The following is a 19,212-nucleotide window of genomic DNA, read 5'->3' on the forward strand; positions in this document are numbered from 1 at the left end:
CCAGTCAGACTATCCTGGTCAACAAATGTAAAATAAATAAATAAATAAACACCATAAACATTATACCAACACCCAACCCCTGAACTGATGGGAGTTCATGAACCTCAGCACATTAGTACTTACATTAGGCAATCATTACCTTTTCCTTGGTTATGGGAATTCAGAGGAGCAACCCAGTTACCTCATAATTTGTGTAGTATAAATCTCTGGAGTTTAAGAATTCTAAACAAATATTAGATCTAGCAAGTTACAAACTTTGAAACATGCCCTACATTAATTTGAACTGTAAAAGCACTTCAGATACATAAAAGTCATATTTAGGATTCTGACCTGAAATCCCATATATTAAATATGTGCATAACAAGTGCTATCACATTCAGAATTTTCACATCCTAATCTAACAGGGCAGGATTCAAAATCAGCTTCAGAATCCATGTGGCATCATTTCATGTTCCAGACAGACAGCACCCCAAATACCAATATATTAGCTACAACTGCATGTGTTATTTGTGACACTGTTTCAGGAAGACAGACCTTCTGTCTGTATGGAAAGCACAATCTCCAATATCTTTATATGACATCTAGGGATTATGTGGCAACATCAGCTGTGGATACTACTGGGTACCACAGGGCTACTAAGGCTCACCAGGCAGTGTCTTACACAGTGATACAAAGTTACTATGTGGAGCTCAAACCAAATGAGGCAGCGGTAATGGCAGAGCTTCTGTTTCAATGTGCTGTGTAAGTCTGCACTGTAGCATTACCACGACTAATAATATTCTACCGGATGACTTCGGAGTGATCAAGCCAGGAGCTTCCTTTAGCTTACTCTGTGCTTTTTCAATCACTCATCATATAGGCATCAAAACAACATTCCCAAGAAACTGATTTGTTGCATTAGAACACCTATTATTTGTTTGTAACTTTTGAACTCTGAAATGGTATTCTCACGCAAGAATCTTACCATGTATCATCCGGGGGGGGGGGGTGCTGCAAGCTGCCATTTTATGTTTTGGTTTACACCAGCAGTTCCCACCTCCCTTCATAATTTCTTGGCCTAATTTATACTCACTTTCATCAGGCTTTTTGCCTAAAGCAGCATTTACAGAGTTAGCCAAAGCCCTTGGCAAGGCAGTCCCAACCTCCTATTTAAGCTGCGACTTATTGGACCACATTCTGCCACTACTGACTGGTTTCATATTTATATTTCTGGGGGGGCTCAGTCAAAAGATGTGAGTAGCTCAAATACATACTCCTCTGGTTCCAGTTTATAACACTGAGAATTAATCACCTGAAAAATAACTTCAGTGACCATGAATATTCATAATACAAAAATGAAATGTGCCTTATACGGCACAGAATAAAAAAGAAAGTATTTTATGCATATGGGTAAGTCTCTCTGTATCCACAACATGGGAAGAAATCTGCTTCACTCCCAAACTTATATAAATGACCCCCACAGTCGCACAAGAGTGGGGGAGGAAGAAACTCCAAAAAACATTACCAGTGGTCTCATGCAATGCTTTCAATCTGCCACAATCAAACAAGTGATTTCTGATGGGCTGATCCTTGAGGAAAAGAAGGACAGCCTGCTCATCCACCTGCTCACCCGCCTGCTTATCTGCCTGCTCATCCCGTCATAAGACAAATATTCTGCACAAAGCCTTAAACATTTCCAACATCCTGTTCAAATGATTTCTTTAGTACATGTGTAAATTAGGCTATCCTGTTAGCTTCTGGTCAGTCCATCTCATCTAATATGTGACTTTGATGAAGTACTTCCCTATTTCTTCAGAACTGATTAAACTTCTTTCTTTGCCACACAGTTTGCCAGATTATATAATAACCTCCATCCTTGGAGTCAGTCAACCCCCTCTTCCCATGAGCAGTTCTCTGTCGTTAAGCTCTTTCACCCCAGGTACTATCTGTTGCTGTTCCAAAAATGGTATTTGGTCATTTATTTGGTCAAGATTAATTTTTCTTCTTGCACCTGCATAAGTACTAATTCAAGTATATAAGGGTTTTATGTCACTACTTCTGGGAGTACCATGCAACCATGCATTCTATTATTTCAGATATTTTATGTATGTCATGTTATAACCCACTGTGTATAACACACACAGTGCCTTTTAGGCTTACATACCTGTTAGGCCACATGTCCTTTGTAACCTTGATCTATTAACATATGTTACAGCTTTACTATTTTAATATACACTGTATGAAAACAACACTACATGAACACAGTGTAGATAAAACTCCACTATGTGCTCTTGCACTTATTCCCACTTTTTATCTACCAGTCTTAAATATTAACTTATCTGTCTGTGAAGACATTATTTGTTTTGTAGGTTAGTTCCTTTGCATGTTTTGCCTTGAAAATATTTTTCAGTACTTGCATATCTGCTTGTCTTGGCAGTACTGATTTATGTATCTGGTCAGACTATGGGAACAGCGGCAGTGTCACTGGCTTCCAGGGCTGATGTAACCCACAAGTAACCTACCTCTCTTGGACACAGAGGCTTCCTAGTTTATCTCCGGTCTTTAAGAAGGATCCTTAATGGAATGCAGACCCCAGAACCCCCGGGGAGAGGTGAGTAGGCACTACTCATCATTCTTCTCCCCCCTCTTGGTACTCAGGCCATCTGAACGCATGTCTAAACTGCCGTTTACTTGCTCTGGCATTTATTTATTTATTTATTTATTTATTTTATTTATTGTCATTTGTTAACCGGGTTGGTCCAGCTGGGCTTCTGGCCCATTTTCAGTGGAGACTCGAGGAGAAAAGCACCAAAAAAAAAAACACAAACAGTTTACAGAGAATCAAACATCTAAGTGAAAAATATGGTCAGAATCAGTTATACAAGAATGTTAGAGAGACAAAGCAGAAATACAAATACATGCTATAGACATATCAATATTTTTATAGGCTAAAAAATATACTTACATTTTTACAAAAAGAGTTAAGTCCAACAGCATTGATTGTAGAGTTTAATAAGTATCCACAATAATGGAGAACTTAGCTGTATGTGGAGGGACTGAAAAGGTATATAGTAGGGTTGTGGGAAGCTTAAGTGGGGGCTTGACAAGGACATATTTTAGAGTTGAGTAGATGAAGTTTGAGTTTTTCTTTAAAGTGGGATGGGTGAATGATGGAACAAATGTCTCTTGGGAGTTTGTTCCAGGCTTGGGCGACGGGAGTGTTTATAAAGGAGTTTGCCAGGTATTTTTCTGGGTTGGTGGATTTGTAGTGGCTGGTGATTAGAGGTACAGAGAGTCCGTGAAGGAGTGTAGATAGAGACGAAGGAAGAGAGAGCAGGGCAGGATGAAGGTTTGTAAAGAATGAAGTGTAACATTTGAAGTTGTGACAGCAGTAGAAGATGGGGGAGTTCTAACCAGTGGAGAGTATTTAGGGTAAGGCAGTGATGTGTATTGTATGGAGAGTTTGTGATAAATCTAGCTATCTTGTGGTAAGTTTGTTGGAGTTTGTTTAAAGTAGTAGTTTGGATGTTGATGAGTACTGGGGCAGCATATAGAAAGGAGGGGAGGAGAAGAGCTTGTGCAAGGGAAAGTCTGGCATTTGTAGTTAGAAATTTTTTGTTGCAATACAGTAAACCAAATTTCTCATGAGTCTTTTTTATGCTTAGGAGGATGTGCAAGTTGAATTTGAGTTTATCATCTATGATGACCCCAAGGAGTTTAGTGTGAGCTTCAGGTTGGATAACAGTGTTATTAGAGGAAGTAATAGTAAAGGTGGATTTGAGGTGAGAGAGAGATCGGGGGAAAAATAATAAGAGTTTGGTCTTTTTAGGACTGAGAATGAGTAGATTCCTGGACAACCACTGTTCAGTGGATAGGAAGGCCTGTTGAGTAAGAGTGTGGAGATTGGAGATATTGTCTGAGATGGAGATGAGAGTCGAGTCGTCACATATTGGATGCGGGAGGATTGTTTACAAGAAGTACAGAGATCATTGGTAAAGACATTAAATAGGAGGGGACCCAGGATGGGACCTTGTGGTACCCCAGTTGGGACAGGTATGAATGGAGAAGTGGAAGAGAGCCATTTAACAGATTGCTGCCTGCAGGATAAGTAACTGGAGAACCAGGCAAGGGAGGAAGAAGACAGACTGAGGTCTGCAAGTTTAGACAGCAGTAGGGGATGGGAGACTATATAAAAGGCTTTGGAAAGGTCAAGGAAGAGACATGATATGAGCTTGTTACTGTTTAGGGCCTCAGCAATGGTATGTGTAAAGGATAAGAGGGCAGTAGTTGTGCTGTGGTTGGGACAGAAACCATGCTGAGTGAGAGTAAGGAGGTTATGCTGGAGGAGGTAGTTGAGTAGTTGTGAGTGGATACATTTTTTGAGAATCTTAGAGAGGGGAGATAGAATGTAGCAGAGGTAATTCCTTTGTTTGATCCAGGCTTGGTGTGTATAATTATGTAGCAGAGGTAATTCCTTTGTTTGATCCAGGCTTGGTGTGTATAATTATGTAGCAGAGGTAATTCCTTTGTTTGATCCAGGCTTGGTGTGTATAATTATGTAGCAGAGGTAATTCCTTTGTTTGATCCAGGCTTGGTGTGTATAATTATGTAGCAGAGGTAATTCCTTTGTTTGATTCAGGCTTGGTGTGTATAATTATGTAGCAGAGGTAATTCCTATGTTTGATCCAGGCTTGGTGTGTATAATTATGTAGCAGAGGTAATTCCTTTGTTTGATCCAGGCTTGGTGTGTATAATTATGTAGCAGAGGTAATTCCTTTGTTTGATCCAGGCTTGGTGTGTATAATTATGTAGCAGAGGTAATTCCTTTGTTTGATCCAGGCTTGGTGTGTATAATTATGTAGCAGAGGTAATTCCTTTGTTTGATCCAGGCTTGGTGTGTATAATTATGTAGCAGAGGTAATTCCTTTGTTTGATCCAGGCTTGGTGTGTATAATTATGTAGCAGAGGTAATTCCTTTGTTTGATCCAGGCTTGGTGTGTATAATTATGTAGCAGAGGTAATTCCTTTGTTTGATTCAGGCTTGGTGTGTATAATTATGTAGCAGAGGTAATTCCTTTGTTTGATCCAGGCTTGGTGTGTATAATTATGTAGCAGAGGTAATTCCTTTGTTTGATCCAGGCTTGGTGTGTATAATTATGTAGCAGAGGTAATTCCTTTGTTTGATCCAGGCTTGGTGTGTATAATTATGTAGCAGAGGTAATTCCTTTGTTTGAGCCAGGCTTGGTGTCTATAATTATGTAACAGAGATAATTCCTTTGTTTGATCCAGGCTTGGTGTGTATAATTATGTAACAGAGGTAATTCCTTTGTTTGATCCAGGCTTGGTGTGTATAATTATGTAGCAGAGGTAATTCCTTTGTTTGATCCAGGCTTGGTGTGTATAATTATGTAGCAGAGGTAATTCCTTTGTTTGATCCAGGCTTGGTGTATATAATTATGTAGCAGAGGTAATTCCTTTGTTTGATCCAGGCTTGGTGTGTATAATTATGTAGCAGAGGTAATTCCTTTGTTTGATCCAGGCTTGGTGTGTATAATTATGTAGCAGAGGTAATTCCTTTGTTTGATCCAGGCTTTCCAAGCTCTATCTCTTTTTAGCATAAGGGACTTGGTTTCTTTTGAGAGCCAGGGAGCATAATTTGTTTTTATTCTAACCTTCCTAGAGGGAGCAAGGGAGTTCAGGGTATTCAGGAAAATGCTACTGAACCTAGTAATTGAGAGGGATTTGTTTAAGGATGGACCAGTCATTGGTGGAGAGAAGAGAGTTGAATTGGACTACATTAAAATTAGAGAGTTTTTGGCAATCTCTATAAAGGTGGGATTTGGGGGATTGGATGGTGTATCTAAGGACTGAGGTGGGGAGGTGTTCACTAAGTTGGTTTGGTAGGGTAGTGGGTTGTGGTAGTGGTGAGGGGAGTTGGTGCGTATCCAGTCAATTATGGAGCCGGAAGACGAGTTTTTATGGAGGCAGGTGGGTGAAGATATCAGTTGATGGAAACCATGCAGGTTGATGCTGAGTTGTGGAGACTCAGTTTTAAGTTTAGACCAATCTAGGTTAACATTGTCTAAGATAAGGGTTTCATAGGGAACATTGTGGGAAAACCAGGATAAGAAATTCTCTAAAGTGGATGAACTGTTTCCAGGAGTGATATAGATGGTGGCTACAGCTAATTTTTTGTGAGAGTTAAGGTGGCAATTAAGGATGATGAGTTCAGCTGGGTGAAAGTCAGGGATGGGTGTGGGGAAAGGTGACAGACTGAGGCTATTAGAGTGGAGGATGGCTATATTACCCCCTTTTTTTGGGAATCTATCAGAGCGATAGATATTATAATCTGGTGATATGTGGCTTAAGCCAGGTTTCAGTTAAGGACAGGATGTGAGCATTTGTATGCATTATCCAGGCATGGAAATTGGTGATTTTGTTGGTTAGGCTTTGAATATTTATACAGCATATTGCCAGGTGCTTGGATATAGATGAGTTTAGTGTAAGAGGCTGGATATGGCGAGATGTGTTTGGGGAAGGAGGGCGGTAGAAGATAAGGGGCTGTTTGCTTGAGGGGAGAGTGGGAGGGGCCAGGGTTGGGGTGGATGGACATCCCCCGATATGAGTCATTTATTAGTGGGAAGAGGGAGTACAGTAGTACATCGATGTAGTTTGTGTAACTTGAGTTTAGATTTGTAGGGAGGAGGGTGGATTTGCAATACAGACAGTTTATGCAAAGAAGAGGTGGAGAGGTTGAAAAGGGCTGGGGAAATATGAAAGTAGGAAGGTGTAGAATGAGTGTCAAAGGTATAGCAGGTAGGAGAGCGTAAAAGAGAATAAGGAAGGTGTGAGTGATGAGAGGTTAGAGCAGAGGGACATAGGAGTGAGGTGGTAGTGATAAGGTGTTTCATTTTTGATGGAGGGTGTAGGGGTTATAGACAAGGTGTAATAGTAGGGGAAGGAAGTGATGTATTTGGAGTCAGACAGGAAGTAGTTTGTCAGAGGATGTTGGGGAAGGACGTTACACAGGGTTTGCTAATCCATATGTTCTCCCTTGAGCTTTACCTCCCTACTAACTAGCCTTCCTATTCTTTTCTTGTTCCACATCATCTCATTCACTCTACCTCCACCCACCTCTCATAGGTTCATAGGTAAGTACTAGGCTATCTGCCTGAGGGCATCTATAAGCCTAGCCAGAATGTGCTGGCTTTCGCCGCCTCCTTAAATTAGTTCCCTATGCCTCAGTCCAGCAGAGACATTAGTTCCCTGTGCCTCTGTCCAGCAGAGACATTAGTTCCCTGTGCCTCTGTCCAGCAGAGACATTAGTTCCCTGTGCCTCTGTCCAGCAGAGACATTAGTTCCCTGTGCCTCTGTCCAGCAGAGCCACTGCAGTGATCCCCGGGATAAATTTTCTGTTTCCCATCCACTTGTCAAGGTTTCTCTTGAAGAGTGTTAGTGAGGGGCTCTGCCTAATATACAGAAATATCCTTACATATATGTACACATATTAGGCACATATATATATATATATATATATATATATATATATATATATATATACACACAACCACACCATATTCATACCTATATCTATGCATATATATTGCAAATATATAATACATATAAACATATGCATACATATACCCATATATATATATATATATATATATATATATATATATATATATATATATATATATATATACATACATACACACACATCTCCGTACTTATACACACACATGCATATATATCTATACACATGCATAAATACACACACACACACACACACACACACACACATACACATATATACACACATCCATACACCTACGCAAATACACACACACATATATATATACATACACATATATATGTGCGTACACATGCACCCACGTACACTTTTATATAATTGCTCCTTGTATTTAGATATTTGATGCAGCATTTGTGTTTGGTTGACTACATATCTGCTACCATACACCGGAAATGTCATTTATTTGTTATAACCACTTTGTTTCATGCCAACATTTATACATCTGGTTGCTAAGAAAAAGGTGAAGGAAGGTCAGCAGAGTGCATATAGCCCTGACCCATCTTCCTGAATATCTATGAAATAGATATCTGCAGAATAATGAAAATGATTAAAAGATGCTGACAATCTGTCTTAACACTCTGTCACTGAGTAGCAGTTTACTACACAACAAGCTAAATCATATAGCCTGCACGACAACACTGCATAATAACCCCATGTAAACTACCACAGCCAACACCTGAAGTGAATTCTCAGTTTTTTGTTTTAATACTCAGAACATGCACACCGTCACAGCATCTATGGTCCTCTAACAACTTTCTAAGCGAATTTCATTAATGTTTACAAATTTATTTGATTTTGCCCAAAATTCTTAAACCAAGAAGTAGAAACCTAATTACACTGCAACCTGTACCTAATGACAGAGGACCTTCTGGCTATCACCATAGATGAAGTATTATTATTAGTATTATTATCATCATCATCATCATCATCATCATTGGTGTTAATATTATTTTGGAGTATTATTTTATTATTAAACAGATTGGAGTTACTGGAGATGTTTTATTAACTTTATTTTGTTTACTTATTTTATTTTTATTTTTATTATTATTAACATCTTCACATGCCTCCAGATTTCTAAGTAATTCTGGGGTACTCAAAATTATCATTTACCTCTTTCTACAGAACTAAGCTTTTTTGTTTGTATTGCTGAATTCTTGCCACCCAACTGATGTGGAGATCTACAGGCAAGCCTGTGCATTTGCACATCTATCAACTTACAAAAATATGTGAGCTAACAAAGTGACTGTAAGGAAGTTCTCAAGGGCCTTTACAGTGCCCAAAATTACAAAGGTTTTACTAAGGCTTTAAAGCATTCCTCCCAAGAAGTGTAAGTGGAATGCCATAAAACTTACCCCTTTTTCCTTTGTAAGTGCCTAGTGTTATCTGATGTGTTTAAAACCTAATTACACTGCAGGAAGTGAGGGATGAGAAAAACATTCTGCTTGCAGCAAATACAAGCTAGTTTTTCTTCTCTTGCAAACTTTACAGCCATGGGTTAAGATCTTAGCATGAATTAGCAGCTAAAATGAAACTTTTGCCCATTTTACAAATAATCCTGCTTTCTCAAACAAGAAAATGCTTTAAATATGTTTTCTGTTCCACCAAGCCACTTTGCAGTGATAACTAAAAATCCAACTAAATATTATCAACAATTTAAAGTTTTGACCTCATATGAAATATTTCAGCCTTTCCTTCATCTTTTTCTACTTCCTTAAAGAAAGTAACACCACTAAAATTGAAATGGTTACAATATTCTGCTACTTAGCCACAGAATCCCAGCCAACCAACTGCTCTTTACTCCACCAAGGTTTAGTAATGTGTTAGTTAGCAGGTAAAATAAACAACAAATAAATCTACAGGGTTATCAAACGTAAGCACTGGCTTTGCGGTCCTGAACAAGAGTTTCCACTTTTTGCCAAACCTTTCTATCCACAATTACCCAATGTACTCATTTACAACCTGCAAATGGCTGTAAATTCCATAACATCTAGATTAACTTTAATGACCCACTCAGCTGAATTATGTAGTATTATTATTTTTATTATTAATTTCATTTTACTTGCTAAGAAATTAACCAGACATGATTTATTTGCATTAAGCACAACAAATTAGCGAACCAAACATGATTTATGTTGTATTAAGCATACAAGCAGGTCCCAACTCACTAGCCTTGTCATGTGTTTCTTCACTGACCCCAGCCAAATTGCAGGCCACCACTACTGTTTGCTAGATTGCTATGAAAAACAATTTCAGCTTTTGCTAAAACCTTTTGCATCTCATCCCTAAACCCCAGGCCACACATAGGCATGTGTGCCTTTGTTTCATACATTAAGTGAGCCTTAATCCCATAGTAAACCCTACTTGAAGTATTAATGTAAACCTATTCTGTCATTTAAATTTAGTCTGATACCTTCAAGTACATATTTTACCCTATAGCCTGTTTGTAACCTAATCTCCAGGCATTTCAAGAATCTAACTGATTTGAGTTACAAAATTACACAAACTAAAGCCATTACATCAAATAGTAACTTAAGCAATCTGCCTACATGTTCTTAAACCAAAGTGTCTTTAAACATCAACAATAACATAACTAGCTTTTTCTCTGATACAAAATCGTTGTCCCATGTAAATAAAATAGTTTAAGGCAAACTGCCCTTGAGTGCCCTCAGCTATTTCTGATCCTCTCCAAATGCTCTGCCTTGTGTCTACTTTCCAGCCTCAGCTCCCCAGGCCCTGCCGTGTGGCTATATATAGGCCTCAGTTCACAGGCCTGGCCCCAAGTGGCTACCTGCAGGCTTCAGTTTCCAGGCCTTGCCATGTGGCTAACTGCAGGCCTCAGTTCCCAAGTCCTGCCATGTGGCTAACTGCAGGCCTCAGCTCATAGCCCCTGCCATGTGACTAACTGTAGGCCTCAGCTGCTAGTAACTAAGCCTCAACCATATCACCCCCATGTGTATAATTTTTTTTTAAACTTGTACAACACTTCCTGTGTCTCATGTATAACCCCAGGCCTCCCAAGGAGCATGTGCTCTAGTTATTTCTCTTTTTTAACTATGCTTTACTTCAGTCAGTGCAAATCCTTGGTTAAGTACTTACAAAATCCTTATGGTGTTCTAATTTTCACTTGATACCTTATAAGTACAACCTTAATTCCTACCCTTGCTTGTAGCATCAAAATACAGGCCTGCAAAACAAAATACAATTATAACACACCAAATCAATGCAACATTACTTGCATGCCTTTAAGCATAATACCCAAAGCTTCCTACACTATTAAGTAAACATAGTACAGATTATACAGATAAATGACACTAAAGTCTGTGATTAAATCCAAAAACAAACAAAAGGCATTGGATCACCCATGTAGTTCACACACAAACCAGTAATCCACAGACAAACTGATCAGACAAGCTGCCAAGGTGTATGCCTTCAGCATTTATTATTACTATTATCATAGCTTTTCATTCTGTGTTTTCATGCAGTAGTTTCTCTTCTCTTACCATGATGCATTGCATTACTTGTCCCACTCCCTTACCAATCTATTTCATTTTCTTAGCATTTTCTTCCTTCTCTGGTTTTCACTAATTTACTAGGCTTTTAGTTATTACAAGATATATAATCATATGTTCTCTTCTTACCAAATTCCATTGGCTAGCTGAATCTCTGCATGCCCTGCTGGGGATCAGATGTGTGTGTGTTTGTGAAGATCCTTTCCTTTTTGCAGAGTTCAGAGCATTCCCATCCCACTCTTCTGATGTGCACACTGTAGGACTTATGTGCATTCATTCCTGTAGCCTTTCCACCTGTGAGCACATTATGCTGCCCCTCTGTGTCCCACCAGCTAACCTGAAGAGAGACAAGCGTACCAAAAGGCTGGTTCATCCTGAGTAATTCCATGGCACTACCTTATCCTCAAGTTGTGCTTCACACTCCTGTACACCTGTGCCCATTACAGGTAGAAAAGCATCAAAGATACAAAAATGTATAAGAAGAGATGCTTACCAGATTGCCTTTAGGGCCATGAGGACCATCTGCACCACGGACACCCTATAAAACAAACGTCATGTGACTTGGTATAGTACTGAGACAATGTTGATCTCAACATAAAATGTAAAACAAGATCCATTTTCCCACAGTTGGTAAAGCCAGTATTAGCATAATACTAAGGTGGTGTAAATGAAAGTAGTGATGCTGACATTAACAAGGGCCACCAATATGATAATTAACAGAAATTCCGGCAATAACATGGGACCCTGACAGTACAACTGATAAAATACATTACTGCCATAATGCACTAAAATGACAGTATAACTGATAAAATACATTACTGCCATAATGCACTAAAATGACAGTATAACTGATAAAATACATTACTGCCATAATGCACTAAAATGACAGTATAACTGATAAAATACATTACTGCCATAATGTACTAAAATGACAGTATAACTGATAAAATACATTACTGCCATAATGTACTAAAATGACAGTACAACTGATAAAATACAGAACTGCCATAATGTACTAAAATGACAGTATAACTGATAAAATACATTACTGCCATAATGTACTAAAATGACAGTATAACTGATAAAATACATTACTGCCATAATGTACTAAAATGACAGTATAACTGATAAAATACATTACTGCCATAATGTACTAAAATGACAGTATAACCGATAAAATACATTACTGCCATAATGTACTAAAATGACAGTATAACTGATAAAATACAGAACTGTTATAAAGTACTAAAAGGTTACTGATAAGGACACATTTAAAAGTTATCTGAATGACACAAATATATTACACACAAATATATACACACATTTACAGGTGAAAGGGGATTATTCCACTCATTTTAGGTAGTCCTACATTTCTGTTCCTCCCTTCCACCCTGAGGCAGAGCTTTTCACATGATGTGAGAGCAGGAGAGGGAATAAAGCACTGATGACAGTAAAAATCACTGAGCTTGCACAAAGCACTTTCTCATACATAGGTGAGGGTCACCCTCTGCACTATGACCTTTCACCCACACTGTACTATAAGGCTGAAAACTAGTCATTGTAAAGTGAAAGAATCACAGTTCCAAGCTCAGCAACCCCTCCCCCCCTTGTCTAGGCTTACCACCTGTCCCACTTTGCGAGGGACAGTCCCTCTTTGGGCAGTTGTGTTCTGCAAAAAAATTGAAAAAATGACAAATGTCCTGAGATTTTACGACAAAAATGTTCCTATATCTTCTTTAATAGTTACATAAACCAGTTATTTTGTATCTGAAACACCTAAATGTTATAAGAAACGGAATAAGCAACTAAAATGCTACAAGAATAAGCTTTTATTTAGAAAAAAAAGTGGAATTATATCCTTTGTACCGGCTGTGGGTATGTTTTGCCTTGCAAAATCTGACATTTCTACAAAAAATGTCCCACTTTAGGCATCTGAAAAGGTGGCAACCCTACCCCTGTCTAGCCACACTATAACGCTGCCTATTACAATACTTTGACATGAAAAATAAACACAAACAAAGCAATTCATTTTAAGTTAAAATAAGATGTTATTTACACTTATTGCAGTTTGGATACAACTGTCAGGATGATTAATTGTTAAATTACTCAATTAATTAACTGGGTTGCACCTGTATAAAAAGATCTGCCTTTGGACTGTATTTTATCCCAAGAAAGCAAAAGGCCGCGGTACCAGATGCACTTGGTATTAAAGGAAGCAGATTGAACAGCTTGGCTTTATTTTGCTTCGTTTGTGTTTATTTTTTGTGGCTTTTTCTGAAGTTGTTTATAATACTTTGACATGAGACAGCTGCATCCAGTCCCATAAAACTCCATGTCTTCCTTTATGATAAAGCTGTATACAATAAAACCCTTTGACGTGTGGCTCTAATGATTTAGCTGCCAACTTCATGACTTCCTCTGTGTACTCTCATAAAATGTCAACAGTTTTAGCATTCATTTGTACAGGGCTGATGCGCCCTAAGTTCAATGACATCTTATTTGTATACAGCTTACAGACAGGTCTGTTTTAACAGTCAGTGGCAAAAGCCAGCAGTTCGGACATCATTCCCCATGCACAGTAATAATCTGCATGCAGTGGTATTCACCCTTAAAAATCAGTGTTACTTACAGTTGGTCCAGGAATGCCAGGAGGTCCTTTTGGTCCAAGTAAACCTCTAGGTCCCTGTGAGATAATGGAAGAAAAAGGCAAAGTGATTTAGAATAATTTCCTTGTTAAAATGTGATGCAATGTAAATTTTTCAGTCAGGATCCTGCTACAAGCCCAACTCTATCAGATGTATATAATGGATGGGAAAGGCGAAGGAGTAGCTACAGCAAGAAGGTTCAGGTGATGAGCTCACAGGTACATTATGTGCTAGGAGCCATTAAGGTAGTACCAGAGTGAATGTAGTCTAGGTGTTAATTCAGTGACAGGAAGTCTGTATGACACTTTACAGATGCTGATTATAGGTGACAGCTGACTAGCAATGACCTGGGGTGACCTCTGAGCTTTACTGATAAATCAGAGATGTTGGTTTTGCATGAGAAATGACAGAGTAATTATCTGATGCTTCTGGTTATACTAAGATTAGGTGACAACACATTGTCACTGCATTTTAATGACAGCTTAGGGAATAGTGTGTGTGTGTAATAACACCCTTGCACTGGGTGTGAGTTATAACATGCTAATGGTGGGTGTGAAAATAATTAATCAACGCTGCACATGTGTAATACAGTGACAAGTATGTTTGTGAGTAGTTTCTGGTGGTGGGTTCAGGTGACGTTGACTTCCAGCAGGACTGGGTGGACCCCCCTCCAGACCGTGAGTTACACTGGCAGCTCACAGTCATGTAACCTAGGGTGGGTGGACCCGCCTCCCGACTGTGAGTTACACTGGCAGCTCATAGTCATTTAACCTGGGGTAGGTGGACCCCCCTCCCGACTGTGAGTTACACTGGCAGCTCATAGTCATTTAACCTAGGGTAGGTGGACCCCCCTCCAGACTGTGAGTTACACTGGCAGCTCATAGTCATTTAACCTGGGGTAGGTGGACCCCCCTCCAGACTGTGAGTTACACTGGCAGCTCATAGTCATTTAACCTAGGGTAGGTGGACCCCCCCCTCCCGACTGTGAGTTACCCTGGCAGCTCATAGTCATTTAACCTAGGGTAGGTGGACCCCCCTCCCGACTGTGAGTTACATTGGCAGCTCATAGTCATTTAACCTAGGGTAGGTGGACCCCCCTCCTGACTGTGAGTTACACTGGCAGCTCATAGTCATTTAACCTAGGGTAGGTGGACCCCCCTCCCGACTGTAAGTTACACTGGCAGCTCATAGTCATTTAACCTAGGGTAGGTGGACCCCCCTCCCGACTGTGAGTTACACTGGCAGCTCATAGTCATTTAACCTAGGGTAGGTGGACCCCCCTCCCGACTCTGAGTTACACTGGCAGCTCATAGTCATTTAACCTAGGATAGGTGGACCCCCCTCCCGACTGTGAGTTACACTGGCAGCTCATAGTCATTTAACCTAGGGTAGGTGGACCACCCTCCCGACTGTGAGTTACACTGGCAGCTCATAGTCATTTAACCTAGGGTAGGTGGACCCCCCTCCCGACTGTGAGTTACACTGGCAGCTCATGTCATTTAACCTGGGGTAGGTGGACCCCCCTCCCGACTGTGAGTTACACTGGCAGCTCATAACCTGGGGTAGAGCTCACTCACCCTCAATTCTTTTTTTCTTCTCATCTCACCTGTAACCATTTAGCCATCCTTGCCACCCCAAGACCCACTGATTGCCCCATCCCATATTCCTACTGTGGGGTGACAATCAGTAGCTCGGTGGTCATCAGCTCATTTGACAGTCAGGTTACATTTTTTGCTGTCTTAATATCCTTGATGGGCTACATGCATATGTGCATTACATGCAACACTATGCACGCTTTTTGTTTACATGCTCAGCCTGAAAATCTCACCTGCTCAGAGTTAGATCCTGGTCTCCACCAAAGAACATTCCTTCAAGGGAGAGGCCCTTTACCCCTAAACTGAGACAGCAGAACTGGCCATTGGCTACTGTAAGACCTATTACCCCCAATGGTCTGACCTCCCACCTAGAATACTGGCACCACAGTCTAGGATCTAACCACAACACCAGTGGCACAGAGATTCACTGTGGGTTTCAATTCTGACTCACTGACAATGTATTTAGGTGGCCACAAGCTAAAAGTCAGAGGGGGGGAAACACTTTTAGTGTTCGCATACTTCATATTAATTCAGTTACAGTGACTCTGACTGAAGTTCACAGCCAGTGCATCTGACAAATACCTCTTTAGTAAACTGACTGCACTGGATCGGACTGACATCTCATCAGCAGTGGGTGGGGTCACAGTTCAAGGAAAGGGCATCAGGGAGAAGTCCTCCCGCCCATCCTAAATAATGTGCACCAACCCTAACTCTGCCCCAGCTTTACACCTTATAGTAGGAAAACACATTTCCATAACACAAATACAATTCAGAATAAGTGTGGCTGAAGTTAGTGCAGTGGGCTAAAGTCTTTTCAGTGTAATGACATTCAATTTATTCAGTTTCAGGAGAAATTTAGTTTTATTAAAAAATCTTCAGTAAACTGTATTTCAATGAAATGTAGGTTCAATAAAAAATACTCAACCCATGAGTGTGTGTGTGTGTGTGTGTGTGTGTGTGTGTGTGTGTGTGTGTGTGTATATATATATATATATATATATATATATATATATATATGTATACACACACACACACACACAGACACGTGCAAATACAGACTTATGTGCATGCACTGCACTAATTTCTATGTTTATGCATGCAGTTAACCTTAATAAAGTAAAAGGAAAAACACTATTAATAAACTTACAGCTTCACCAGGCAGTCCCCGTGGGCCGACGTCTCCATCGTCTCCCTAAAGTAAAGGAAAAGGAAAATACTCAGTAAAGAAACACACATTAGAAGGAAAATGTATGCAGCTAGAAATGACAAATACGCACATAAACAAAAAACAGACAGATGATGCATTGATGAGTCTGTGTCACAGAAAATGTCAAATGGTCTATAGCAATACATTAAGTCATGCCTCACATTATTTGTCTTCAGTGAAAAGATGACCATAATGACTGTCCATAAATAATCATTTCGTTACTGATATTTGCTCCTGCTTCATCAGAGAGGGACTTAGCAAGGGACACGGGGCAGTGTGTCTGGGAAATAAAGAAGTACAGACTCTGAGCAAGTCAGATTTTTAAAAAATGGTAGCAATCATACCCACGTGTGCTTTGAAGTAGTGTTGTTAAGTTGTGCATGAAAATTTTGAAAACTAATTATGAGGGTGCATTTGGAAAAGTGAAACATGACCCCCCCCAAAAAAAAAATGTGGGGAGTTCCATGTTTGAAAATACACAATGAATCAAACAGTAAATGTATTCAGCTCTGGCAGAGAAGCTGATTTTGTAAAAAGAGCATGAAATGTTCCTTTGTTGTACTGAAGGGTAGCAGCTGTCTTTAATCTTAAAAAATAAGGGGTACTCAAGTATGGAGTCAAAACACTGAATAGTGAGAGAAATCATAAAATGACAGTAACCAAATTAAACAGAAATGTATAACATTAGTGATTTTCGTGTCTGCTCAAATAATCAGTAAATTGTACAATTTTACTACATGACTGTAAGGGCTACAATCTTCAGATCTTTATCCATTTGTTTCACTCACAGAACACAAATTCTCTGTTTGGAATGAAAAAAAAAATGTTTTGGACTCTATAGCAAGTTGGCCAAAGTACTAAAGCTGTCAAAGTTATAAGACTGCTTTTGCTGAACTAACGCAGGCTCATTTTTCTGTAAGATGCCATTATTTTTCCCCAGATTTCCAACATATCAAACTCTGCAGTGTGAACATAGTGCTTTTCTTTTCCAAAACGTAATTCTGTACTTGAGTGTAATATTGTCTTTTGAGATGGAACTGTGCAATGACAACACTATAGTCTGTGATACTGCATCCCACTGATGCCAAGCTCAAAATCTGGCCCTAAAATGTCAGCAAATGACTGATTTATGTCTGTAAAAATATAGAAATACAATGAATTTTAAAATATGCTACAAAAAATGTAAGTTAAGCTGTTACCCCAGTTCATAGTCAGTTCCTGGGGACTGAAAGCTAAGTCAGGTTCAGAAGTAATCACAATGGATAAGTACAAGTTGCATGGCAGATGCTGTGAAGATGGGTTTTAGCTTGGAGTGCAGGACAGATTGCTGGAAGTTGTTTCACAGGGGAAATAATTGGGTGGCAGGTTAAAATGTGAAACAGATATGACTGATATGCAAAATTCAGGCTTCAATATTTGCTGATTGAGCACCCATCCAGAGTCCAGCAGTAAAGCAGGTACACTACACAGCTGTGGCCCTCCCATTCCAGTAATGTCACTGAGGTGGGAGAGATAATGATGAGCACACTAATGGACTTCATTAGGAATATATTTATAAAAAATAATGCTTTTCTTTATTTTAGCAGTCCACACTGGCAATTTAGGCACCCAAAATGCTCAGCGATGACAGCGTTTGGACAGGATGTTTAATCTTCACCTTACTGTCAATGAAAGGGACATGGGAGATGATGATGATGATGATGAAGAAAGCATTGGCCATTATTCAGGGAAGATTTCAAAGCAGCGCTTCTAGTGCTTCACTATTGAGCTCTAGCAGTACAATGGTGATAAAGTACAGTTATGTAAGTAACCTTACCATAACAGTAGTGGTAATAAAGTACAGTCGTGTAAGTAACCTTACCATAACAGTAGTGGTGATAAAGTACAGTCATGTAAGTAACCTTACCATAATAGTAGTGGTGATAAAGTACAGTCGTGTAAGTAACCTTACCATAACAGTAGTGGTGATAAAGTACAGTCGTGTAAGTAACCTTACCATAATAGTAGTGGTGATAAAGTACAGTCGTGTAAGTAATCTTACCATAACAGTAGTGGTGATAAAGTACAGTCGTGTAAGTAACCTTACCATAACAGTACTGATGATAAAGTACCGTTGTGTAAATAACCTTACCATAACAGTCGTGCTGATAAAGTACAGTCGTGTAAGTAACCTTACCGTAACAGTACTATTGATAAAGTACAGTCCTGTAAGTAACCTTACCATAACAGTAGTGGTGATAAAGTACAGTCGTGTAAGTAACTTTACCGTAACAGTACTAGTGATAAAGTACAGTCCTGTAAGTAACCTTACCATAACAGTAGTGGTGATAAAGTACAGTCGTGTAAGTAATCTTACCATAACAGCAGATGTTCTAATATATCACTGTTGCAGTAGCCCTAACTATTTGGTTATATGCTGTCATGTATATGACCACTGATCAGATCCCAACGCTTCAGGGCACATTCCAAACTCCCTAACTATTGTAGGGCTTGAGAAGAGTCATATAAAAGGAGCCGTTAGGGTGCCAAAACTTCAGAACTTTCTTTTCTTGAAAATGGAAACTAGAGCAGTGAAATGTAAATGCTAGGGATGGAAAATGAATATATGCAGCTTGGCAATGCTCCTAAAATAGAACAAAGGAATGGAGGGACGGCTACTGGTAATGTGATCTATTAGAACATC

The 19,212-nt window shown here is 39.4% G+C and overlaps 1 protein-coding gene across 1 annotated transcript in view; it reads right to left on the reverse strand.

The window, feature by feature from the left end:
- Positions 1-19,212, reverse strand: part of COL11A2 (collagen type XI alpha 2 chain) — a 484,735-nt gene that overhangs the window by 178,640 nt on the left and 286,883 nt on the right. The window contains exons 23-25 of the mRNA XM_044083566.1: positions 16,470-16,514; positions 13,712-13,765; positions 11,576-11,620 (exon numbers count right to left, since the gene is read on the reverse strand). Of these exons, the coding sequence (XP_043939501.1) occupies positions 11,576-11,620; positions 13,712-13,765; positions 16,470-16,514 (144 nt within the window). The remainder of the gene's footprint in view (positions 1-11,575; positions 11,621-13,711; positions 13,766-16,469; positions 16,515-19,212) is intronic.

This window comes from Protopterus annectens, chromosome 9.part0 (genome assembly GCF_019279795.1).
Source record: "Protopterus annectens isolate FY-2018-M chromosome 9.part0, PAN1.0, whole genome shotgun sequence".
Lineage (NCBI taxonomy): Eukaryota > Metazoa > Chordata > Ceratodontiformes > Protopteridae > Protopterus > Protopterus annectens.